This window comes from Aptenodytes forsteri, unplaced genomic scaffold, assembly GCF_000699145.1.
Source record: "Aptenodytes forsteri isolate BGI_AS27 unplaced genomic scaffold, ASM69914v1 Scaffold35, whole genome shotgun sequence".
Classification (NCBI taxonomy): domain Eukaryota; kingdom Metazoa; phylum Chordata; class Aves; order Sphenisciformes; family Spheniscidae; genus Aptenodytes; species Aptenodytes forsteri.
The window spans coordinates 938428-965689 of record NW_008795334.1 but is presented as its reverse complement, the minus strand read 5'-3'; the positions used below and the strand labels follow the sequence as shown (position 1 = coordinate 965689).

The 27262-nt window shown below is 38.9% G+C and overlaps 1 protein-coding gene across 1 annotated transcript in view; it reads left to right on the top strand.

The window, feature by feature from the left end:
• Window positions 1-27262, top strand: part of GRXCR1 (glutaredoxin and cysteine rich domain containing 1) — a 45888-nt gene that overhangs the window by 15424 nt on the left and 3202 nt on the right. The window contains exons 3-4 of the mRNA XM_009280126.1: window positions 17599-17838; window positions 25590-25655. Coding sequence (XP_009278401.1) covers window positions 17599-17838; window positions 25590-25655 — 306 coding nt within the window. The remainder of the gene's footprint in view (window positions 1-17598; window positions 17839-25589; window positions 25656-27262) is intronic.

The window sequence follows — 27262 nt, the reverse complement described above, 5'->3', positions numbered from 1 at the left end:
TTTCTCCCAAGTAACAAGCGATAGGACGAGAGGAAATGGCCTCAAGTTGCACCAGGGGAGGTTTAGATTGGATATTAGGAAACTTTCTTCACTAAACGAGTCTATGATTCTATGATTCTAAGGCTAACAGCTGCAGTATAGGCTATTCTATAGGGCAGAGCTGGTTTACATATGCTGTCTAGGAGTTGCATCCTCTATGTCTGCATATAAATCTCAAGCTCTCTACCTTTGGTTTTGGAATCTATTGCATATGAAAAGGAATGAAGCACTCTATATGTGCAATGTGGATGGATCTTTAATTTAAAGAAATGGAGATTGAGTGTATAACTAGTAATTAACTACTCAGGGTTTGAAGATGAAGGTATCAAAGTTCTAGGTGTTATTGAGTAATGAGATAGCTGAGAGCGTAGTTCCAATTAGGTTAAGTAATATAGCAGGGAAACAAGGTCCTTCGTCACTAAGTGCTAGCACAGAACAAAGTAGTGCTTTAACTTCATGAGACTCCTTTTCATCTCTTCTGTATATTGAGTCATAAGGCTCTCTCTCATTGAGGACTAAGGACTGAATCAGCACTTCATCAGCACTTTGTTGCACTGAGCAAAGCTCAACTCTGCTCTTTGCCTCATTCAAAGACCTGTGCAAAATTCATTACTGGTTGCAGAGTGCTTTGTGACCCTATGCAAGAGAATGCCCTGTGTCCACCTGAAAAATGGTTGGAGTTTTCCTTAACTGTGCAGTACAAATGACAACTTCAACTTTTTACAGAATAGTCTGTTTTTATCTCAGCCCAGATGAGTAACATTTTCAGGTATAATTTAAATTGTATAGAGCAGGAGGAAAAGAAAAGTACATCATTTGCCAAATGTCTGGAAATGAAAACTAAGCATACTGGGAGGGTGATGGTTTCCCAGTTTTGTTCCACACTCCTTGGGATCTTAGTGCATCTCATTCCAGCTTCCATTCATAGGAATACAGATAATATAACTTTTGACAGAAAGCTCATTATCTGCCAAACGTGAAAACTCCAGGGTGTATCCCAAAATCAAAGCCAGACTTCATTTAACCCTTTCCTCTGAATTTATTACTTAGGAAGGTAAATTGTGAAGAACAGATCGTAATTTTGAATTTTCTCTGCTACTGATTGCAGTTCAGAATGGCACCTTATTTCATTTATGCTATTACTTTCTTTAGTTGTTTTCTGAGTGAACAGTAGTTCTGTTGTATAAGACAGACTGACCTAGGGTGTAATTAATCCATGATGAAATGCTGAAACACCTGCCAATGAAAATGCAGTACATTTTCAACTGAGCTAAGTCTAACTGGTAAGAGCTTTCCTAAATACTGTTTTTTACTCGCTGATTGTCTTTAACACTAGGAAAATCACCAGCTGCAGCACTGGTGCAAATAAGAAAGCAGTTATGGACTATTGTGCTTTTTCCTATGATATCCTGGTATATTGAAGGTAAGTCTTAGGAAAACAGATCCATTCACCACACAAAGCATAGCCTGGCAAAGAAAGACGAGCCATGTAATATCACGAGCAGGATCTCACCAGCTAACCGTTTTATTCTCCAGTCAGAAATATGATGAATCACATTTGTAAGAAGCCCAACAGACTAGAATTCATTTTCATAGACCACTAATGCCTTTTAATTAACCAAACTGTAAGTGACATTTGGGAACTATAAAGGGGATCACTGCATGAGTAAACTGCACCTGGCTATGTTTAAATATAAAATGACTGAGTCAGAGATCCATGTATGTATGTATGCATTATTATTATGTTGTTGTTATTATTATTATCTATCAGTCTCTCTAGCAGTCTAAGGATACACAGGGAATATTTTAGAAAGGGTGAGTAAGGGACTGGTGAAAGAGAGGAGAAAAAAGAGGGAAGGGATAGCAACCTTTTTTTAAAAAACTTCATCTGCCTGCCAGAGAACAGTAAACAGGGTTTTCCAAAGCTGCTGCCAAGTTAAAAAGAAATGGGCCAGAGTAGACATAGTAATTTTCATGACAGCCATTTGCTGCTGATCAACACAACTCTGTTTCTCCTCAGTATGAAATGTTCTACTGAGTGAAGCAGCAGTGATTACAGACAGATGGGACCAGCGTGCTAAAACCAGGACTCACTTGGAGCCGTGCTATTTGCTAACTTTTCCACATGACATGAGATATCAAACACCTTCATCTTTATCTGCCAGCCCTCAGCAAGTCCTGCTCTAGTTCACTTCTGGCTAAAGCCATCCTTACTTACAGAATATTCTCAAATAGGACACAAGCTGCCCAATGTTCCTCCCCAGACAGGCAACTAAAGATTCAAACATCTTGAAGAGTGTGATAAATAAAAAGCAAAAGAAAAAGCTGCTTATGACAAGAGAAAATAGGATTTGGCCCAGACAACTAAGGGTGCTGTTTAAGACAAATGTGTTGTGGGTTTTTTTTAATAATTCAGTGTGACATCATGGGAAATGGTACATAAATAAATAGTAGAATTACCACCAAAGTCTGAGTAAGTAGCAGGACAAAACATTCCTGCTCAAGACAAACATATTTGAAAAATCCTACTCATATTATTAAAAAGCAAGCCCCGAAGTACCTTAACGTGTGAACTGACAGAAAAATAACTGTGCAAGAAAAACAATTAGTCATTTATTCAAGTATTTCATACATACAAACAAATATAGGCAAGTCTAGATATGTTTAAAAGGCCTTTTTGGGCAAGTGACCAAACACTAAGTGCTAGTCAGAACTCTTTCAAGTTGATCTACATGCTCTTCTATTTCCAGCCCTCCTTGTTTTGACTAGAACCAGAAAACAGAAAGGCCCAGAAAAAATGAGTGAAAAAATTGAACAATGTTTTTTAAACTTGAGAAAAAGTTCCATTTTATTGAAGTCCAATTCTCATTTTACTCAGTCTGTTTCTCCCTGTTGCTAGTGATAATGAGATAGAGGTGAAATAAACACTGAACAAATGTTGAATAATAATTATTTTTCATACTCCTGCATATAACTTCTGTCACCAAGTAGTAACTCATAACTGTTAAGTAAGGAAATTAAATGGTGTAATCTAGGACAAATCTTCTTCTAAGAAGAGGCTTATTCTCAGATTTCCAGGGCTTGCACATTGTTTATATTTGTATAATTAATATTAACATTCTTTTCATGACCCATCTGTGACCCATTGTTTCAGTTCTCTGGTCTTCCACACTATTTACAGATGGAGCTTTAGGCAGGCAGATGCTATGCAGCTCAAGCCATACATTTTTAATTTACTGATGGCAGCATTTCTTTAGATGACATGGAGTAGACTTTTTTTTTCTCTTTTACATTAATTAGTTTCTGTTTGCAAGGTATTTGGGAGTAGTAACAGTGATCTTCCAATTTGTCTGTTCTCTAATTTCATGTTGTCTGTTAGTAGGCACGGAAAATTGGTAGGAATGATAAATTGTGAATCTACCATTTTTATTTTCACATTTTTTTTTTACTTCCCAATTTTCCAGACATTTTAAAATGCCTGTATCTTTCTCATGTCAAAGGCACATTGAATGAACTATTATGCTGCCATTCTGTGAGCAGAGTCTTCGGAAAACTATCTCCAGGTAAACAGCTGCAAACAGCCAAAATAGAAATTCAGCTCTTTTCCCTTGTCGCTGATGTAACACAACCATAAACCCTCACTGGGATAATTTAAAAGCTATGTCCCCTTAGTTTTGCATAGATCAGACATGCTACTGGAGCCAAAATGAATCTAATATGCAATGAAGGTTCAGGCCAAAATTTAGACCTAAATTAAAAGACCTCCAAATGGTCACACGATTCATGCAATAACATAATGTTGTACATTTCTGTAGACATCACAACTGTATTCAGGCCTGTCACAACACAAGCCATATCTACCAGAAATAATATTCTTGCAGAAGTGGGAAGTTCCAGTTTGACCACTGATATGCCACCATGCTTCATAGCTAGCATGCTTTCCGTGGACTGGGTGTGAATTTTAGTGCAAATTATTTGCACATAGTCTAATACCTCATTACTTTAGTAAATACATTGATGATTTTAAAAGGAATTCAACTTACATGAAGCAGTGCAGGAGGTGAGACAGAAAACTACATTGAGTGGATACTGGGAGTAAATGGGTAAAACACAAAAGGTTACTGGTGGGGGAAGCAAAGGTCCTTCTCTTCTCTGAGATGATAAAGGTAACAGAAGTGTCTTTGGAGAAACCTCTCTGAATAAAGTTGATAGGATGAAATTATGTAGCATCCTTGTCAAGTTATTTTGCAGAGGTATTTGAAAAGATGAAGCTAACCAAGAGCCAGAAAAACTAGTGGATCATAGCAAATGAGACTGGCTGGATTATAGATACTGAGATAAAGTAATTGGTTTGCAGAAAATCTCAAGTGGTAGTTATGCAAGGCCTGTGACTGTGAATATATGGGATAGGCTGGAGAGGAATAAAATAGGAACACTGATACTGTAGAGGGGATTCAGGACATAAATCAAATACTTGTGGAGAAAAACTGAATTTATCCATGGGATGCTGGAAAAAGCTTCCTGCTATCTGGATTCATAGAGACGTCTTGGAGGGAAATGGAAGAGCCGTGGTTGTCAGTGTTTGGAATGCTGTTTGTGAGCCTGAAAAGCTGATGTGATGGCTGTGAGGATACTATGCAATGGTTTTAAGTACCCTGTATTTTCGGTGTTTGTTAAGATGATTAGGTAAATGTGTTCACTTGGATTCACAGAATTCCTCAACAAACCTACCAGAGAGGGAACCGATGTTTTGAATTCATCACATTTCAGGCATAAACTGTAACCAATACAAAGCTTTGAAGGTTTTGGCTCAGTCTCTTCCTGGCTTAGCTTGTGGCACGAGTTTGCACCAGAAAGTCAAAGTTCACCTGAAATGGTGGCATTACACGTGCTCCATGGCAATGCATGGCGATGATCTTCATATGAAAGGATAAGATATGTGTGACCCTTTCAGTGAGTAAGTGTCCAGAAACCTGGAATCTGTGTTCACCACAAATGCTCCTAGGTTTGATTTGGGCACGTCTATCTGCTTAGTGGTGTAAGTCCTCTGGTGGGCTTCTGTCTTATTTTGGCTGATTCATTATATGCTCAGCCCTACTGAAACGTAATAAGGAGGCACGGGCTACTTCTGAGCTGGCACCATGGAAATCTCTAGCTCCCAGCCATTCTTGCAGCCTGCCTGCAGCACAGGCTTGTAATTTTGACCTTACATAAATCTTATGAAAAGATAAGGGCTGCACTTAAATCAGTCCCTCAATAGCTGCCAGAAATGTCAAGTGTAGCAGTGAAGTACTCTGTCTTGAGAGAATAAGGCAGAAAGCGAGAGGCAGGAGAAGAAAGGCTTCCACATGCTGGCAGTGTTGGAGGAAGTACAAATCTTTTCTGGAGGCCTGGGGAAAACTGGGTGTTAAAGCCCTGAGAGGTGACTTTGACCTGGAAGAGAGATGGAGAGCAATCAGACTTACTGGAGGGGAAGGGAAGTTTAGTCTGCAATCTGGTCAGTTCTCTGAAATAAAGAGAAAGAAAAAAGGACTAGGGAAACATGAGTTTTCAATTATAGCTTGAATTCAGAAAGTTTGGCAAAGCCAGATGAATGGGAGGACATAGGTTGTTTTTTACACTGTACTGCAACAATGCCTGTTGGTGACCAACATTAAGAATAATCCTTTTGTTCATTCATTTGATTACAACTTAAAAATACCTATATTTTAACCACATCTATGGTGAATTTTCTTCCTAACTTTGTTTTAGCCAGAAGAACAAGCTCTAGCATAATTTCCCACCAGGACTTCAGCTCTGACCACGAGGGCATTTCAAGTTTTGCAAAATTTTTGCAGTTTTTACTGTTGAATTGTCCTGAGTTTAGCTCTTCATCTGTATCTGACTGGCACAGCCTACTTCTTAAGAAGTGGTATTAAAATTTAATAAGCATTTCTAATTGCCATTTGTTTTATGCAAAGACCCAAGAAGCAAATCAGAGAGCTTATATCTCCTGTAACACTATAACACAATTTTGCAGAAGTATAGGTTTCAATTTCCTGATCCAGCGATTACATCAAACAAAGAGAAATTGTTTATATTGCTACTCAGATTGCTCAGCTGAAAGCCATTTATCAAACATAGCAGATAATCAAACATTAGTAAAACTAGCTTATAACTCTCCTACTAACACTGCACCTGTAGAAAACAATTGTTTCCCTGGTTGGATGCCAGGTTAGAGCACACTACAATCAGTCTTTCAACACAGAGTAGGCACAGAGGGGAAATATGGAATAACCCATTGCCAAAGAAGAATCATTGTTAGGACAGGTGCTGGCTGAAGTTTGCATGATATGTTCTGTATAGGTTAACGTAGGTATTAAGCGTGTTCATGTTAAATATACTATAAAACAGCTATGAAAAGTGAAGACTACTTATCAGAAACAGCAGCATTTCCCCACTGAAAAACTGAGTTTGTTTTGCTGGAAAAAAAAGAAGTCTTATAGGTTAGTGTTGTTCATTGTCTCAAAAGAGCCATTTTGCAAATACTGTGTTTATAAGTAAAGTAATCCCAGCACCTTTCCCCTTGTATAGGAACTCTTGTTACTCTGAAACAAATTGATAAGGGAAGGGGAGGGTAACAAATGAACAGGCTGTTTGATGAGCAGCATCAGAGCAATTTTTAACTTTCTTTACTCTCCCCTTTCCTGATCAGTTAATTTCAGAGCTGACATTACAATTATCGAACTTACAGACGAAAGGACAAGACTGGATTGTGCCGTGGCCCTGCCACTGAAGGCTGAGAAGCTATCAAGCTCTCAGTGAAGATGAAGATCAATATCAGAACAAGCAAGTGTACTTTCCATGTGGTTTGAGGCCACTTTGCTCACCCAAAAAGCAAACACTGTATTTGGTAAAATGCATACGCCAAGAAACTCTCATGGAACTTTATCCAGGTGAATCTTCACTGATGTGTGCTCAAGAAATTGTGGTCCAAGAGCTAGAAAATCACTCTATGAAATTTTCTTCCAGTCAACCTTCTTAGTGATAAATATTTTCCCTTTACATAATGTGTTCTAGGAAATATTGCAGTTTCAATCACTTTATATAGTGAATGCCTTCTGAATGGCAGAGCATTCTCTCCTTCATATTTACTTTTACAAGGCTGAGTCTTGGATTTTGACTGGCTAAAAAACTCCAAATGTATCTGTATCATTAGTCAAACTAATTGATATAAAATAATCATCCTAGAATAATGCTTTCTGTGGCTTATAATGATTGATGTACTCAAAGAAACTAAACCAATGGGACAACATCCAAATCCTGATTTTAAGGGCTACTTAATTCAGGAAACATTTGGCTCCGGAGATGTATTTTGTAGGTTAGATCATGATAAGGCTGAAAGATAGTATATCAGGTTTCAACTGTCTATTTTGGTGTAAGATTCCACAGCACGCTTTGCAAATGAAGGGGAAAGTTATCAAGTGGCTTTCTGAAACTTGTTTAAGAAGTTGGCTGCTGCCTGAAAATTGCACTGGGAGTTTCCTGCTGTAAATGGCAAAGAACTGAATCTGTCTGCCCTAAAAAATAATTGCATATTATTTTTGCATGGTGATTGCGCTGGTTGATGAAAATTTTCTGAAATCAGTTTCTCTGGCTAGGGCTGTTAAGAAAATTGCACTGTCCTGAATTATGTGTCAGATTTTTCTGATATGGATGGAGTCATAAAGATTTTCTTTGTACTGGTAGTGGAAGTTTCAAAGTCATTGGCAGGCCAAAGTCTATACAGGCTAACTGTAGAAAGATTACCTGTGGGACCATTTGTCTGGCTCTAATACTTTATTGCTATTTGCTTTGTGCTTCCTAACATTGTCTTTTTCTTGGTGTCTTTGTAAGGCTGATGAGAGGGGAGGAGGATGCTAGCAAATTGAATCATAGAGATCTCTGCAACAATGAAGGGTTTTTAAATAATGGAAAACAATGAAGTAAAGTCAGTTAAGTAAGAGATATCCACAATTTGGTTCTTATGACCATCACTAGATTATCTGAGAAAGATTTTTTAACTGCATTTTAAAGATAGTGTAACAGCATTTTGTCAATTAACACTGTAATTATATTTCACTTATAAGCAACGTTTTAGGCAGTTACACTGATAGATATATAAACAGTATTTGATGGGGAGTGTATTATTTACAGGTTTTTCCACAACACACCAGGATTATGTTTGAAGACTCTGCATGAAATTGAAAAAGAGAAACCACATTTTGGCAATTTCTCGATATCTTGTTTCCAGGACAATATTTTGGCCATTTTTACACCTTCCTGTAACAATTTCTTCTATCACTCTCCATGAATAGATGCAATTGGCTGCTCCAAAAAAAGGGTTATGAGAGAGAATACTTTGCTGAGATGTGGTTTGATCCTCTAAATGCTTACATTTTATCAGCTATAAAATACATTACTGTGCTGACTATGCAGCATAAGATACTTCAGGGATCAAAAATACCCTACCATTTCTTTTAAGTCACTATATTTCTTTTGGAAAGAAAAAAAAGATGAGATCTACTAATTTGATGAGGACTGTAAGGTACAGAAGACAGAAACACTCAAATAGTGTAAACAACTCAGCTATTACCTGTCTTAACTTATGTCCCATATGCCAGACTACCTAAAAATAGCTTCAGTGATGTTACAGGGCAGTCTAGGTACAACTTGTCTGGCTTCAGGTCTCTTCTGCTGAATACAGGAATAGTTGAAAGAACTGCACGATGTGAGAGGAGATCGTTGGATACTCCTATTTCAAACAACTCCTAAAGCCTCATGTAAACTGCTGAGGACAAAATTATTTTCAGTAGCTTTTGCTCTTCCCCTTCAGTCTTCATGGGCAATGTCCTTGCGTGACAAAGAAGTGCTTCTCCTTTCTTACAAACCTATGCAACATCATTGCCAAGGGTCTTCCCAGATACCCTCTCTTTTATTCTCTGGGAAGAATTTCTTGGAGATGTTGAATTGGTAAGTATGAAGAGAGAGAAATGAGGAGCGAGCAAGCAAAAGAGAGAAACAAGCATTATATCACAGTGTTGTTTCTTCCTGGGAGAATTGCAGACTAGGTTAGAATTACTCACAGGACTATCTTTTGCTTCTGATTTTCAAAGGTTTCTTTTATTCCTGTCATATGCAGAATGGCACAAATAAACTAATAAGAAAATACTGATAGACATTCCAATGCTTGATAAATAAAATCATAGAATCATAGAATCGTAGAATGATAGAATAGTTTGGGTTGGAAGGGACCTCTAAAGGTCATCTAGTCCAACCCCCCTGCCGTGGGCAGGGACATCTTCAACTAGATCAGGTTGCTCAGAGCCCCGTCCAACCCCACCTTGAATGTTTCCAGGGATGGGGCATCCACCACCTCTCTGGGCAACCTGTGCCAGTGTTTCACCACCCCAGCGTAAAAAAAAATCCAACTAGGCATGGAAAGATATGGATCTTCTTTCGACTAATTTGAACACCGTAAAAAATGTTGCCCTGGCTGACTTCCACAGCATTGCTGTGCCTTGTTGAACAGGAGCCACTTTTTTCCCCCAGAGTCAGTGGTACACCTGTAGCAGGCACTTTGACTTTAGAAAGTCTACACAAGCAGAGGCACCAGGGTCTAGCAGAGACCACGAACCCTAGGGAGATAACCTGTTCTCTTATCTGAGCTTGGGTCACCTGAGAGCAGGCTGTAGCCTGGTTGTATGGGTGTGTGCTGGATGAACGGTAATAAGGACACTGGGAGGTGAGCTCAGTTGTAGTCTTTGTACCTTCCGAACCTGCCGATAGCTGAAGCATTACAAAGAGCAGGGAGAGGCAGGGTCATGCCCTGCACTCCTTTGCTGTGGTATTGTAAGTATTTTTTCTGCTTTGAAATGAAAACACTTTGACATCCCCTGAACAGCGGTCTGTGCCAGAAGATATGTGGGAAAGCCTGCAGTGGCAGAAAAAAAGGTATGATGTTATATTGTATTATTTGAGGAACAGAAAGGGTCACAGCACACTTATATACATGGTGTTAGATGATGGAAAGCCCTCCTTTTGGGTTTTTTTAGTATTTAGTCAAGTGGTTTTAGGATGAAAGGAACAGTAAAAATATCACATGCAATATTATTATTATTTTTGTTATTTTCACTGACTTCCCCCAAATTGATACACGGCCTGAAAAATGAATTACAGACATATATAAATATACTATACCAATGTCTTAGGTATAATATCTATTTTACACTGCAGTTGTTGAATTTTGAGGATGCCAACCTTAAGGAGGTAAAACTGTGCTGTTTTACAATCAGCAGTATGTGGTGGGTGTGTAGATAAGAGAGACAACAGTCACACAGGAGTTAGAAGATCAAAGAATTCAGGTTCTTGCTGGATCACAGCCCTTCTCTATAACTGTGACCAGCTCCTCGGAGTTGAAACTGAGACGGGAAAAAATGAGATGTTTCACTCCCTGTGTTGGGACACTCAATCAGGCAGAGGAGCCTGCGCTCCTATACAGCGTTTGGAAATGAATGCATTCCTAGGGCTGCTGTTTGGGGGGGGAGGCAAGTGCCAGAATACAGGCAGGCAAAAGGCACACAAATAGTTGTGCTGTTTTAAAAGCTGAGAGAAGCAGCGACCTGACCACTTTCTTGGGGAAAGCAAGACTAGTATCTATATTTGGGAGTGTCCCAGACTCTCTGGCTACCTTGTTTAGGAGTGCAGCTCTTGATGCCCTCGCTTGTAAATTGATATCAATAGACCTTCCCAGCTTGCTAATGGTTATAAGGATGATAACCAGTGATATAATTTCACTGTCCCAACAACACAGGATCACAAACTCCAAGTCCTACAGTTATGGTTCCTGTAATTACCAAAACTGGATAAGAAAAAGTGTAGTGTTTTTGAAGCAAAGTATTTAAGAGCAGGTCAGTACATGCTTTGACTTGAGTATATGACCTGCAGAAATTTAGTCTTTATTCTACTGAGCTCTACTAAAATGCACAGTTTTCTGAATTTAATAAAGTTCAAGTTCTGAATTTTCCCTAATATTGATATAGTGCCAGGTCCTTGAAGACAATGTGAATAGGACTACAGCCTTAACGTAATAAAGCACTTAAGAGAGTGTTTAAATTTAAATTTAAGTGCGCACTGTGCTTTGCTGTGTGAGAGCCCATGGAGGGTTGGAACTGCAAACAGTGAAGTGGAAGGGAATGTGATTTTGTACCGACGGCACACACCGTGGCTGGGGACCGCTTGCAATTCCTCCTGTATGCGTAAATAGATCTTATCTGCCAAAGAAAAACATTTTACTTTGGTTGATGAGGTCTGTTTGTTGGAAGAGGTCTTCTGGCCAGCGAATAAATTCTTCCTGAAAAATGCCATTAAACCTTTAATTTGAACCAGGCAACCAACAATAACAGACAGAAGGGACTGGTTCACAACTCCATTAGCATTGAATTATGTTGTTGTGATGGCAAATATTGTAGTTTTCACTAGAACACAGACCTTCAATCTCCAGCCATCTCATTCAAAGAACATTGCACATTTTCATCTGAACAGTGACATGATGAAAAGTATGCTTTTCATTAAATGCTATACATTTTGGAAAACATGTATGTTCTGATGAAGTGTCATGTAGAAAAAGATTGAAACATTTTGGTGATAGCTTTTCACTTTAAAATAATCTTTCAGAAAGTATTCATTACTTTTTGTATACATTTTGAAAGCCTTTTAAAACTCAAAAGCTAGTAAAATCTTTTCAGTCTTGCAGAAATGAAATGTTTAAATTGATTTTTTATTTCTGCAGAACTTCTTCAACAAGAAAGTCGTAGCTGTTTTCTTCCCTTCTGTTTCTGAGTGGAAAATAAAAACAAAAAGTCCAAAACAGATTGTGGTCAGAAAATTAGTGTTAGACGATAATTCCTCTTGCCACTCAGTTATTGATACTAATTCAAGCTATAAGCTATGCAATACCAATTATGAAGCGAGCAGCTTAATTTAAAGTTTCTAGATACGCAAGCATACATAAAAATATATATGTATGCACCTATATGCATGCATACATATATACATACACACACACACTCATTTTCTCTTGCTCAACATTTTCTTTAGATCATGAATGCTGCATTTGCTCACTGAAGCATCTCTGGCGCAGGGTTTGTAATGTGCTCTAGATTCCCGTCTCAGCCGACTTAGTGGACAGCAGATACTTCTGCCAGTCTGATAGTATCTAGTTACAAAGCCAAGGGGTGCATATTTCAGTAGAACACTCTGAGATGTTGAAAGATGATATTCTGAGACAGAGAAGGGCATATCAGCCATTGATTTAGGTCACAGAAGCAATTCACTACCGCATGAATAGCATTAGTTGAATGTTATAGCCAAACATAGTAAAAACCTTTAAAAATCTCATCTGTGATAAAGGTTGGCATTAACATTTCAGCTTTTACCAAAGTGTTATACCAGCCCATTAATCTTAGCAGAAAAATACTCTGATTTTGCTAGAATACAGTTGCTCATATAATGCATATAATGCAAAGTATAGAGTGGGTTTGGTGGTTTTTTTTTTGCATTTGTTACTTTGTACTTTAAAAGAACCAACTGTAAATTTGTGGGTGATGTCACCATTGAAAAAAATTATATATGGATATGAATGTAAATAGCTATTCTTTTCACACCAATGAGGTTAAAACACGTGTTTATGCCTTCTGTCAAGAGAGAGGATTAAAAAGAAATAATCCCATGACTACATTTGTAGCGTTGCTGTCATAGTTTTCATTTGCAACCAAATAAAAATGAGGTTAACACCATGAATATTCCTCTTACTGCTGGGCTTGTCTGTTTACTTGCTTGCAGACATGGCATATACAAAGGTTTTCAAAAAGAAAAAGTTACCACTGTTTTAGGAACAATTGCTTTATGCCCAAAGGTCTACAGTGGTCCTTACACGACAAGCAGAAATGCATTGGCTTGGACCTCTTCCTCTGCTCTGAATTTGGCCAGCTCTTGTCTGTGCTGCAAAAAAATCCACATTATGAGTTTTGTTCCAAAGATAAAGAGCCACTCAAAGTCAGCAAGGCAGATGTAAAAATGTCATAAAAGGTATTAAAGAAAATCTATAGCCTTGGGAAAACAATTCATGACAAATATGCTGAAGAAATAATCCATTATTATTATTCAATAATTCATTTTATAAGTTCCCCTCACAAATAGGAGTGTGAGTGATATCTGCTCAGACTGGGGGGACTGGTCAGGGCTAGGATAGCTATGGGACCAGTAGAGAAACACGGACTCTTTTTGCTGCTAGTTCCGTTGCAACTGGATCCAGAAGCCAGGGATAAGACACAGTGGGGAAGGTCTGAACCCAGAGACGTCCGTGGGAGTTTTATGGCCTACATATTTAACTGGCTTTCAGAAGCACCATGGAAACACCTAACTGTCATATAATATTTTCAGAGCTACTGAGAAGTCTGTTATTATTGTCATGGCAGCTGTTATACAGAAAAGGTAAATTCTCAAACACATATTTTAGGAGTATGATTCCCAAATATTTCATATTTCTGAAGCTCCAGCAATGCACAGATTTTTTTTAAAAATATCCCAAAATATTGAAACAACTTGGAGATTCACATATTCTGTAATATATTTGTTGTTGTACACTTACACTGGCTACCAGGATTTCTTTTAGAAAAGGTTCAGGATGTCATATTTCAGTGACCTTCTCTCTGTTTTATCATTTACTTTGTTTTGTTTCACTGTCTGTCTCTTTTTCGTCATATTCTTCATGTTTTTATTTCTACATTTAGTTTGTACTACTCTTCCTTTGTCAGTATCCTGCCATTTTGGTTTTCGGTTTATTATCTATTTTTGGTTACTTCTGTCTTTTCAGCCCTTTTTCAGTCCCCTGCATCCCTCTGTTTTGTTGCTCGTCTGCTTGCTCTATTAAGCCTTCTCTTTTTCATCAGCAATTTCTTCTTCTATTTTGTGGTCTCTCTTGATGCTAAGCTCATGTGTTTAGCCTCATGGGATGACATCCCTCATGCTGTTTGCAGAAGACTTGCTCAGTTAATGATTACATTTAGTTGCAACCATGTCAGATGGATGCTGGCGGGATGGCAGAGGGATAGGTGTCCCCTAATTGCACACCGAAGTGTAACTAACTCCTCATTTGTGAAAGCCCTGATCCACCTGCTAGAGAAGTCTGGGAAAAGACTGAGTCAAGCGCAAAATAAGAAAGATCTTTTGGTTTTCTCATGTTCAACCATGAACAGGATTGAACTGGTGCAACAACTGGTTTTTCTCTCTAGATTGAGAAAAAAAGGGCAGCTGTTCCCGAGCCACTGGGAGTGGCATCTGTGCCATGAAGTGATGCAGGTCATGCTGCTGCTGGTGCTGCCTACTTGAAGCTCCAAAGCAAAATGCAAGCTATTCAGGCTGATGCAGTAAACCAGACACTGCCTTTGGACCCTTTGGGAGATGATAGCACTGTGCTGCTAAACTAACACCTGTAAATGACGTAGAGGATCATTACTAAAGCAACTCTATTTCCCTCTGAAAACTCAAATCCCTTCCTTGGCAGTCTTTCTACAAGGACACCTTCTTTGAAGCATGCTGTTGGCCCATGTGCATGGGGTTTTCTGAATCTGACACAAAAGTTGCCACCTCAGGCCAAATGATTTCCATAAGCTTCAGGTTTCAATGAGAATCCCACTTACAGGAAGTCCGAGAAAGTGGTCAATGTAAGTTGCTCCAAATCTTTTGGTTTGTTCATCTGTCCAACTTCCACAGCCCGAACAAAGTTTTGTCATGCCCATTAACCAGAGAATTACCTTCTCTTTAACTTCAGCTAAAATTTTATGTGCATTTGTGAGTTAAACGAGTTGATTCTAATTTGAAGTTTGTTATGCAAAATTGTAAAAGTTAATTTTCTAAAATGTCTTTCTATTCATTTGTTTACATTGCTTGTCATTTATTATGTTTTTGCCACAGTTCCAACCTAGGAAGGAAAAGCACAGTGTTCAAACATTATTCTGCTGATTTACTTCAAGAGCGTATTCTAGTCACTAAACATTACAGGCTGTAGCCATTGAATTGGACAGCAAAATAGGAATTAGTGTAGATTCTCATTAAGAAAAACATGTAAATCTCTCTAACTGTCTTGACTCCTATTTTTAATTACCAGTGTGGTTCAAGACAGGTGACAGGAAGGATTTTCCCTGGTATGATAAAGTCCTGCCAAGGACAAGTTCTGTGCGTTTGTAGCACAGAAAACAAGGTGTTTACTAAAATTTCCCTAAAGAATTATTTAGTCAATGCCCTTGATACTGCTTTGCAGGGCAAACAAAGGTATTTCTTCATTGCCACATCAGGAAAAAATAAAGGAATAAACATAAAAGTGACTCTGCATACACACCTTCCACTTGATATCTTTCCAGATCACTTTACAACTTTCAATTTTTCCATGTCTTCAGCTGCTTATTTGTATGCTGTAGGGACACCACAGTCCTGATGCTTCACTAGATAATGACTGTCTGTATCTATGCTGCCAGCCTCTGGTGTCTGGGAACAAACAGCACAGAGATCTAATCTCTAATCTCTAATAGAGATTAGAGCTATGAAGGAACAAGAACTTCCATCCTGTTGAATAGTTTTCCACTTCAAAATGTATTTTCAGTCCAAAGAGGAGAAAACAATGAGTATGTGAAATTATCTTTTGGTTACTTCTGAAAAGGATGAACTCCTTTTCCTTTCAGCAACCCATGCATGGTTACTAGAATATTTGGCAGTGTTTATGTAGAGTACTTGTCTTTTAATTAGAGGACGAGCTAATCCTTGCACTTGGAATGTGTGAACAATATGCTGGGGAAGAGTCAATGCTGCAGTAGCGGTATAACAGATTTCAACCTAGAAAACAGGCTGGAGAAAAGTAGCCCACTTTTTATAACATCTGTTCCTAAAATTGAATTTCTGACATCCATTCAAAGAGAAATAAATACTGACCTCTCACAACATTCTTCCTTCCCAGAACTGGAGACACAAAAGCAATAAATTACGTATGTTTGCAATTACACTTCCAGTGATCTAGAAGTGATCTGTAAAACCCAAGTGTTTTTCCTGAGAACTCTTCACCGTACGTCAAACCTTGTAAACACCTTTCTAAGCAGAATATGCTTTTCACAATGACTTTTTTTTTGCATTTACATAGTAAGATAAATCATGATTTCATTATTTGGCAAAATCTGCAATGGCATCTACCCGATTTTATAACTTTGTCTTTACAGTTATTACATGACATAGTTAAAAAATTATCTATCCACACATCAAGGTTCATTTTCCATAGATTGCTAAAGTGCGTTACAAGTATCTTTGCTTATTATTTTCTAACTTGTGGTTTTACTCCTGGAATACTGCTGAAATAATTAAATATCAGTTGCTGAATATAATGGATAATTTGAAAAGCTTGGAAATGCCTTACTACCTTTTAAAAAAGCTAGGATTTTAGCTATTTATCTGAGCATAATATCTTTCTTTAGAGGAATGATTCTCAGGCTTTTTGAAAACGTACCACTCTCTCTTGGACAAAGTAATCCTTGTAGTATTTACCCTCCCCAATAGTTTCAATCCCAGAAAGGAAAGATGCAGCATAAACTTGACATATGAAGAAGTGGGGTAAAAAGTCAAATCTGAATTGTAGTATGAAACTTAAAACTACAGCCAAGGGAACTGCCTCCCCTCACTGTGGTGGGCTTTGAATCAGGCACTGAACACACACAAAATATACTTTTTTATTGTTGGTTGGATGTTAGAGTAATTTGACATGGATCCTCACTAAAAATCATAGATACATCTCTCCCCTCTGCAGTCATAATCTAGTTCAGTGTGGAGAGACCTAAAGTATTCCAAGTTAGTGTTGGCTCACGGACGTGATGGAGTTTAGCTTAGGCTCTCATCCTTGCTTAAAGGAGACTGTCAACAACACTTGAGTTAGCAAGTTTAGACTTAGTCTGGGTACTACCAGACTGTGTTTGTGCAAACAAACGTGAGTCACTGTGGTAACAGAATCAGACATCTCTAAAAATGGCGGGGTCAAGGGAGTCCTACATTCACGTTACTATTGCAGCTTTGAAGAATTTATGCTTCAATAGATGAGCGGGGATTAACCCATGCCATTGCATTTTACTGCTTGGGGAAGGACGGGTGACTCCGTGTACAAGACAGCAGCAAAAGGGTGGTGATTTATTCACATTGGAAGTCCACCAGCATCTAAAATGTATCTGTTTCTTGAAAATGTGGGGCTTGATTTACCACCTCCAAAACTTTTAAAAAAAAGTAAAGTTGCACCTTTCTTAGATAAACAGCTTAAATTGCCTTAAGTTGGTGATTACAAGAACTTAATTCCCCCCCTTCCATCTTTACATTTGAAAAAAGTAGAATATTGGATTGTGTTTTCAAGATGCAATTTTTTTGCTTAAATAGTATTTTTAATGAAATTCCTCAATACTTGGAAGCTATTAACACCTTATTTAATGTAATGGGAACTATTTTTTTTTCCAGGTATCAACAGTGCTAGAGTTTGGCCGCATAGTAATTTATACTACCAGCCTTCGTGTGGTGAGAACCACTTTTGAAAGATGTGAACTGGTTAGAAAGATCTTTCAAAATCACAGAGTTAAATTTGAAGAAAAAAACATTGCTCTGAACAGCGATTATGGAAAAGAACTAGATGAAAGATGCAGGAGGGTCTGTGAAGTTCCCTCACTCCCTGTTGTGTTTATCGATGGTCATTATCTTGGGGTAAGTAAAGCATGAGCCTATGTTTTATTCTGCAGTCTGCAAGAACAGATGAAAATCTTGATGAATGAGAAGCAGGGTTTTTAGAAAATTGTTTGCAATGCTGGAATGATGGGAACAATCAAAGACAGAGATCCCTTTGTGGTATGCGCTGCACAGATCCACACTGATAGGTTTGATCTGAAGATGTAAAAGATAACTGGGGAGAGGCTATCAAGAGGGGAATAAGATGCAGTAATACAATCTAAGCTATCCCATGTTTCTTAAAAAATAGCTTATCTTTGTAGTTGAAACCATGAAAATCTAGAGAAATGGATTTTTTTTCCTCATGGGAACCGGTATATATGATTGACCCAGGAAGATGAACACATATAGCATAAGTCTGCCATTTAGTAGTATCTGTGTTGAATACGAAACTAACAGCTTGGGGTGTCAGACCTTAAACATGCATTGAATTTTATACGATGTAGTCTGTATCAGGCATCTGTAATCAACTGAACATTGTTTTAGGTACAGAATTGGTTAATACTTGATTTTAGAAAAGTCTAGCAGTAAAAGAGAGAGAAAACCAGCCCAACTCTGCCCTGTTGCAAGACATAAACTCCAAATGGAAAACTATAATCCAAATTTGTACTCTGGTACTCTGGGTCTAAAAGCCTGTTGATATTTCAAATCACCTTTACATTGAGGCCAGCCTGTCCTTTCGAAATGTATATTTCTCAGAAACTGAAAAAATCAGAGTTTAAAAGAAAAAGATTCTGGAAAGTGGCACAAAGAAAACAGCTTGAGAGCTCAGAGAAGGTATTTGTCTTGAGCAGTAAAGAACTAGCAATTAGGACCAACAGTGAGACTGATTTGTGAAGGCAAACTATATTTACGCACAGCAGGGTTATTGTGTTTGTATCGCTTAACACTTTCATTTTCACAAAAGATTTAACTAATGAAATGAAATGTCATCAACAATCAGGCATAATTGATATTGGGTCTGTATAAACACTCAGATACCCTTTCTCCCCTTTCTCCCTGTCCCCTTTCTAGCTCTCGGTGTGCTCTGCTCGAGGCAGGTTTCCCCAAGCACTCTAACAAATGCATTTGCTGGCACAGGGCTCACCAGATCACTGCAGCAACTGCAAAATAGCTTGTGTGCAGAATATTAGCAGACAGTGATTTTTACTTCCTAGTAGAGGATGCTTTTATCAAAAACTTGAGTCGGGGAGTTCTCCAGCCAGCCAGGAACAGACGTGCTTCGTTCAAAAGCCACTTAAAATTCAACAGGATTCAGATAAAGGTTCGCTCACCTAATTGTCACATTAAAAATAAAAGTAGTGAGTTATGACCGAGTCCAAGAAAATCTCAGTCCATGTGTGAGTAATTTGTCAAAAGAATTCAGTTAAAATACTGAAATGGATTGAACAAATTATTTGCTCAGCTCTAGGTGAAGCCTGGGTACGGTCATTTTGGTATGATGGATGGCCCATTAATTCACTGCTGCTTTTTTTTTACAAGATCATGGGAAACTTGTCTTTTAACAGAGGATCAACAGTGTAACAAGCAATACAATCTCATTAAAACTATTTAAGTATTGTATGAGATATTTGGAGAGGTATAGAAAGGAAGGCAAGTGAATTAGAAAGCTAGCTGTCTGTGGAAGGGACAAATCTAGCTGTCCAACTACCTGCTGACAGGTACTCAGTAGGTTTTACCTCCTGTAGGTAAAAAAATGAAGAAAGAATTTGCTGTTCTGGTCTACAGGCATTTATTACAGCATGGCAACTCCACTGACATTGTTTAACACAAGGAAAAAAACCTGGAAAAACCAGAACAAAATCAGATTTGGGGGGTGTTTTCTTTCTTCTTTTTCTTTTTTTGATTAAATTGATGAGGCACACTGTGGTTAAACGGAGCAGACCTTAGCTCCAGGAGAGGATTAAAATTATTCCACATAGCAGCAATAGTATTTGTGGAGAATCTGCTTTGTGGACAGGGAGCAGTCCAAGAGATGCCTGCTCTGCTCACGGGGAGCATCACGGCCAGCCAGGATGGTGGCAGCCCTTTGCTCTGCCAATGTGGGTGCCCCTCATCTGTGCTCACAGATGAAGTTTCTGCCTTCCACTGCTCTCCACTAATTACCATCATACTAGGGAGCACTGCTGCTTTGGATCTGTTGCTACAGCATCACTCTCTAATGTGCTTTGGTTGACATGAACCAGGATGGGAAAACCGAGTTCAATGTGAGCAGAGCTAACTCGGGCAGCCCACTGCGGCTGCCAGTGGGAGCACGGCAGCTGGCAGGGCGATGGGAAGGGACAGCCCCAGGGTGAACGTGTCACTCGCGCTGGCAAGGGACCTGTGTCCACACACTCTGTTTGGTAAATGTGGCAAAAGCCCATTATTTTATGGCAGTTTTTATTTCTTTGTCTTAATATGACTTTGTAAGAGAGGTTGGCATTCATTCATTTAGGAAGAGAAGTAAGGGGGGGGGGGGCACTTTGCATATCGAGAAGGTCTGGCAATGAAGTAATCGCCCCCCAGCTATGTCAATGCCTGGTGGATGTGGCACCTTAAGAAGACGATGCACCAGTGACTCCAAAGGCAGTAAGTTGGCTGGAACCTCTGCTGGGCTTGTGTTTATTAAAATGAGATTGAGAACGAATTACAGAATTTGGTCTCGTTAGTAACAGTGGACATTTCTATAATGCCTTTTATGATAATTATCTTCTGATATGCAAATACAACACAGAAATCCAGAAGCCTGCTGTCAGAGTAAATTGATCATGCAATATTTTCTCTCTCTCTCTTTCTCTCTCTCTTTTTTTAAATTTAATATTTATTTGATATGCAAATACAACACAGAAATCCAGAAGCCTGCTGTGTCAGTAAATTGATCATGCAATATTTTCTCTCTCTCTCTTTCTCTCTCTCTTTTTTTAAATTTTGAATATTTATTTCCTGGCAAATCCCTCCCTGAAGGAGATTGCATGTAGCAATACAAAGGAGAATCTATATTGAGCCAGGCACCTTTCAATGAGTCATAAGAAGAAAAAACCCCAACCCCTAATTAAAATATGAACAGTTTTGAAAGAGTACGAGATTATTTTTAATGAGATGAATGTAACAAAAGCAGCAGAACACAGCATGTGTGCATCTGATAAAGTATATGGTATCTGAGCCATTCAGAAGCAGGGACAAGGTTGTTAGAGCACTGCAGGCTCTGTCGATAAATCTTCACAGTGCTGTGGAATTTATCATTGCCTGCACAGGGGGAAAAAAACAAACCAACGACTTGGGCAGAAGCAATAGAAAAATCATATTTAGTCCCTGTCAAGCAAAGTCCTAGGTGCTGCAGTACAGCAGGGTTTTAATCTTCTCATTTTTTCAGGATTGAATCATTGTATTTCTTGACACACACTGTCTAAATATCAGTCTGTCAGGAAATTGCAGGTTCTTTCTGCAGCATGCTCTTTACCAGCTGATCTAATCCCTCCTTTTCACCTGAGACTGTCTCCATCTGAAATGGAATTATGCCATCTGCTGGGACACCAAAGCAGAATAAAAAATGACTTCCAAAAACCAGAAAGCAACACAGGAAAAAAAAAATATGGAGCATTAATTTACTCCTTTACAAAGGCACCCAGGACTGTTAGAGGTTTATGTTATGTAAAGACACACACTGCTGGAAACGGGATGCACATAAAAAAAGGCAAATAGAGTCATCTTTAGTAAACATGTTAGCTCACTGCATAGTAGTTTTAAAATACATTTATTTTATTTTTCACTTTAAATATGTGACTGAATTCAGTATTCACCTGCCATATAAAACTACCTGAATCTTTTTCAAATATGGGAATTTAGTATTTTTTTTCCCTGAAGAAACTGTTTCCTATTTAGTTTTCCCAGCTGTAATGAATCCACAACAACATGAGATTTACAGTAAAATTATCTTATTTGACTCATTGGTTATGATTATTTCCTAAGAATGATGAGGCTACTTTTTTAATTGACTTGTAGAAAATATCTGTGTAACATATTTTTTGTTATGCAAGTAGTAACAGTTCCCTTTTTGCTGCTTTCCAGTGGCCATATATGATTAGTAGCTCTCAATTGCCTCCATGTTTTGTTAAACACATTCTCCTGGCGTTCACTTGATGGGGTGGATATGAATGGCTCTGTGGCAGTAAAACTGTGATGTGATCATTGCATCGAGTCACCTAGCATTTTCCCACTTGCTTCTTCCATTTTGCAGTTTGACATTTCAGGAACAGCAGGGTTTAATTAATCTGATAGCTCTTTGCATATCAATCTTTCAGTTCTTTGCATATCAAATCCAACATTTCTGGTGCTGATACCATACTGCAGTGTTAATTTTCTCAGTTTATGGACAGATTTACAGGCATTTATTCATACTCCATGTCTGTCTGCTGCCAAGGGGCACCTCGTTGTGAGAGGTGTAGTGTTGTAGGCTGAAGAGCGTGTGAGCTTTGGGCAAAGACAGAGGTATATACAGCCTGTCTCCTCGCTAAGCCACAGTGAAGAAACATAGCAGGTCCAGTGAGGGTAAGGTGTGCGATTGCATTCTGCTGCCTCGGCAAGAGGCCTCTCCCATAAACTTAGTAAAGGTTTCTTTTTAAGCAGATAAGGGAGGCAATTTATCTGCACAGCAAATATGTCCACAGGAGAGATGTTGCAATGCCATGCTAATTTTTCCCTGTATATAAGGAAGCATGTGGAAAAGACACTGCTTCCCAAAATCAGCAGGTATTCTAGTACAGCCAGGTGCAGAGCCATATACCTATGTGTATTCCTTGATGAAGAATTACATTGGGAAAATGGTAATGGGCTACATCCAAGATAGGTGAGCAACAGACTAGTTTAATGACAGGACAGAGCTGGGGCAGTAGGACATTTAATGGACCTTGGATTTATCCTAGTTCTGCAATTAGTGAGACTGTACCTGAAATACGATGCTAATTTCTGGACGTTCTCAAGAGAAAACTGGGAAAATATTTTGAAGAATAAAAATGGTCTCGAAAATCTGTTGAGTGGTTTATCCAAGTCTGTGGCATTTCCTTGCCAAAAGAAGAGCAAAGACCTGACCGCAGCCCCTGGGCTCCTCCACCATGGTAGAGAGCTACTGAAGTTGGTAGATAAAGGATTCACAGGCTGGTGCTGTGAAATTTAACTGGTTAACAAAACTGAAAACTCACTTCTCCCTGCTGCTTCTCTAAACGATATGGCCAGTGTCCCTTGTGCTCCTTATGTGAGTCTTAGGAGGGACAGACTCTTTAATGTTTCACATCCCTTCGTGGGTAATTGTGGACTGAGTACAATCTAGGAAGAAAAAGAAAAGCATCACTTTCTGGTCAGAAAGCAGCTATTGGACTTATTTAACAGCTGCTTTAATTACTCTATTAATTACAGACTGTGTGTTAAGATTCACAGATCCAAAGGGAAGGTTAACCTCTGCAAAGTATCTTTTATTCAAATTTCACTTGAGGCAGCTGTTAATCAGAAAAGACACGCTGAAACGCTTAAAAACACTGATAGCCAGTCGGACGTTTGGTTTTTAATTTTAAAACCATAGTAATGAGGCTTTCCACTTTGAAAGTAACAGACCTGGCAACGTCATCTGAAATATAAATCCTTTAAAATATGAATCTATAATGGGAAACCTGTCAGACTTTTAATTATACTGCTGCAAAAGCCAGTCAGCGTTATCACAGAGCATCACTGTAACACGGAGCAGAAGTCACAGGGATGCTTTTGCCAACTGTTGCCGCAGAGAAGAGATCCTTTCCTAAACGGGGGCAAATCAGGGCTTGTCTGGCTTAGGAAATTTGCAGTGCTGCAATTACATCAATAAAGCTGCAAATCCTTAACGTCTTTGCATCCGATGGGTAGCGCAAGCTGTGTCTTAAGCCGCTGTAATGTATTCGGGCCCTGAGCTAATACTCTGTGGGCCACCTTGGCAAGCCCTTGCTTTGTTGTGCCAATCACTCCTTTTGTCCATTCTGTGTGAAAGCAGAGAAAGATTAGAGGACAAGCGTGAAAGGGGCTGACAGACTGCTAAAAGCTGCTCTGCTGGGGACACAGACAGCCTAATGCATGTGCTGAAGCTGGTACACTCTGTGCCCGTGACCTATAACAGATTTCAATAGAAGAGTCAGCACAAGTAAGCTAGCACAGGCTAGCTGATCTGAGTGTCCTGTCATCTGCTGTGGCTAATTAACCACAACTAATTACCTTGTAGACATTTCTTTTTAAAAAAAAATCTCTTTGAAAATGTAGCACTGTAAGAGTAGCATTCACGGCAAAAGTGACATACACATCCACTAAAATATTAATATTTTGCCTTTTAACTGAAATGAAAATCATCAAACAGAGAGTCAAAAGTGCTTCTTTTTTTGTACAAAGCCAGAGCAAGAAGACTTTGCACAGGGAAACTAACCTTAGCAGGGTGACATACAAAATCCTTTGCAAAGCTTTGGTGGCCCTTAGTTGGCTTTTGGTCTACACATTTGTAACCTCTGCAGTCCCCAGCGAGGCACTATGAATGGTTGGACACTAGCATGTACATTACCGGTCCATATGTGTTCCCTGTGCTCCCCAGCAGCCTTTCCTGTACCTCCCAGTAACAGGGAGAGCAGTGCTGGTGGGGAGCTGGGGCTGAGAGCCCCTGCAGCTGATCGCGGGCAGCTCAAAGTAATGGTAAGTCTCAGCCCTGTGCCAGCATCCCACCACACCTCAGCCCTGTGCCAGCATCCCACCACACCTCCCAGCTCACGCCAGAAGGAAACCCAAAGGTGAAATTTAACAGTCTGGGCAGGCAGGGAATAGCAAACTGGAGCATCGTGATGGCATGAACCCACCATCATGGTCTAGATGTGGCCAATTGCTCTTAGCAGCAGGTACGGGCTGTGCAGTTATCTCCGTCTGTGCCTCAGTTTCCTCACCTTTTGTCGGTTTCTTGTGATCCACCGATTAAAAGTGTCTGTAAGTATTTGGTAATATTTAGTATTCAGTGAATTTGGTTACATAAGTGAAGTGTAAGCATTCAAATGTGGCTCTCTAATTAGAAGAAAAGGGAAAAAAAAGTTTTACATCATCTTTGACACTTTCATTTTGTCTGCAATAATCTCTTAGCATTTACTTTCAGAAGGAAAAAAGGAAAACCACTTCAGTACTGCCTCGGTTCAGATCACAGAACCCCTCAGAGGCCTAATGTACTCAGACTAAATTATTATTATTCATTGTTGTGTCTGCCTTTAATGTTGTTACAGTATTTTCATTACCCTTTTTCTCCTTGTGTTATACATTAGGCATATTATGTCTTAATTCAATGCTCAACTGCCAGAATATTTGAAATACAATTTCCTCTTCTCATTTTGCTGCATTCTCTGATGTGTTGTATATTTATAGAATTGTAATTTTTGACATGGTAACTAGACATATTTTTTATTCTGTCAAGAAGCATACCCTGTAAAATAAAGTGAACACAATCAGAATTTGCAAGCTGTGTCACCTTTTACAAAAAGGCAATGCGATATGACACCTGGTAACGAACTGCAGGCACTTCTATCAGAACTGCGATTAGATTCTCCTCTCCTTCTAACTTTCCTAAGGTTGACCTAATTACAAAATACTTAATGTGAGTCAAATTTGTCCTCTGCCTGTTTAAGTTTTCAAGACCACATATTCTGATCATCTCTGTTTTTTCATGCTAAACTGGCTGACCTTTTTCTTCTTCTTACTAATAGGGTGCTGAGAAAATTTTGCTAATGAATGAATCTGGGGAACTGCAGGATCTCTTAACCAAAATTGAGGTAATTGTATTTCTGCAAATAAATATAAGGAACGTACATTGAATATTTGTAATTGAGAAGACTTTTTTTTAGCAGTTCCTTTTCTTCTGTTATAAACTGATGATCCCAAATGTTTTTTTTTTGTTTTTCTCTTTGAATGAATGATATCATAGTATCATAGCCCATTAAGTTTGAGAAAATGTGAATGGTGATAACATCAAACCAAAATGTCCATCTCTATTTTTTCTTGGTTTTGCCACAGCAGGAAAGGCAAGTCATTTTCCCTTTTCCATAACTTTTGACATCATCTTTGGTATTTAACCTTCACCATGCCCTGGAGGAGTCAGGCTTCTTGTGTGGATGCTGCACCACTTCTCTGTGTACTGCAGTGAATGCGTTGGGAACCTGCACATCTGCATTTGGCTAGACCTAAAGCTGGTCGTCTACAAAATCTGGGCAGATGCTGGAAGTTTCCAATTACACCAATTTGCACAAATTTCAAATTACAGGTTATCATGCCTCTCTCCAGCACTTAGTTTGCCTTTTCCATTGAAGTTCTTTGGTGCAAGTTTGCCTTTTATTGTGAACAGATGATGCACGCTCCCTGAGGACACTTGAAACGTGGGACTGCTCCCGCAGCTTTGCTGTAAGCTAGGTTCTCTTCTGGTCATCACTTTTCTGCTGGCCTTGTGCTATTGGCTGCTCAAGGCGTTTTCTATTTTCCTTTGGATAGCCTGCAACAAAGAACATTTTGGGGAGACGTGTGTCATAATGTCTGGGTTATATGGATAGCTGTGTCCTTAGAAAAGGAATGTATTGCTATTAATTATCTTGTTATTTTGAAATCACTCCTAACCAAATTAAGATAACACATAAACTTCAGAAGTATGTAACATCAACATTAAAAATAGATAATGAGGACATGATATTTGTAAAAGACACTGATGAAAGAGCAAAAGAAAGCTACATCTAGTTGATTTAGCCCCAAGGTTTTTCTTTCCCTGCATTTAGCCAAACTACAGCATATGTTTTCCTAACATGCTTTCAGTAACTCTTTGTATACCATACATCTTTGAGTTTATCACAAAACGAGTATCTCTGTTTATGAAGCATGTTGGTTTCTTACAGTCAGTCTCCTTCCTGAACTCCTCCAAAAGTTCCAGTCATGCTGAGCCCAAGGGTTGTTCACCTCTGTCTTATTCAGGAGTTAGATTTAACACCATCCAGAAAATCATGAACTGCCTTGTCCCTTTGCAGTGCAGGTGGTACCTTCTGCATTTGTCTGGCCTGTTCCTTAACTCGGCAAAACTCTCCTTGCCTCATGACTCACTGTATGTGTTTCTGTATAAAATGCAGAAGAACCTGCTGGCCGTATTAAACCATATTGAATAACTAACCAGAAACTATTAAACAAATATGTACATATGATTAAAGCATGCAACATTCTTGTTGTCTGACTGGAAAGGTTAGCTAATAAACCTCCTTAACATTTTTCATTACTTTGGAATGAAATATCCCCAGATCCTGCTTTGGGGGGGGTCATATAACATTGTTACCTAGCCCAATATGTGTCCCAGGGGTACTGAGGGAGCTGGTAGAAGTGCTCACCAAGCCACTTTCAATCCTTT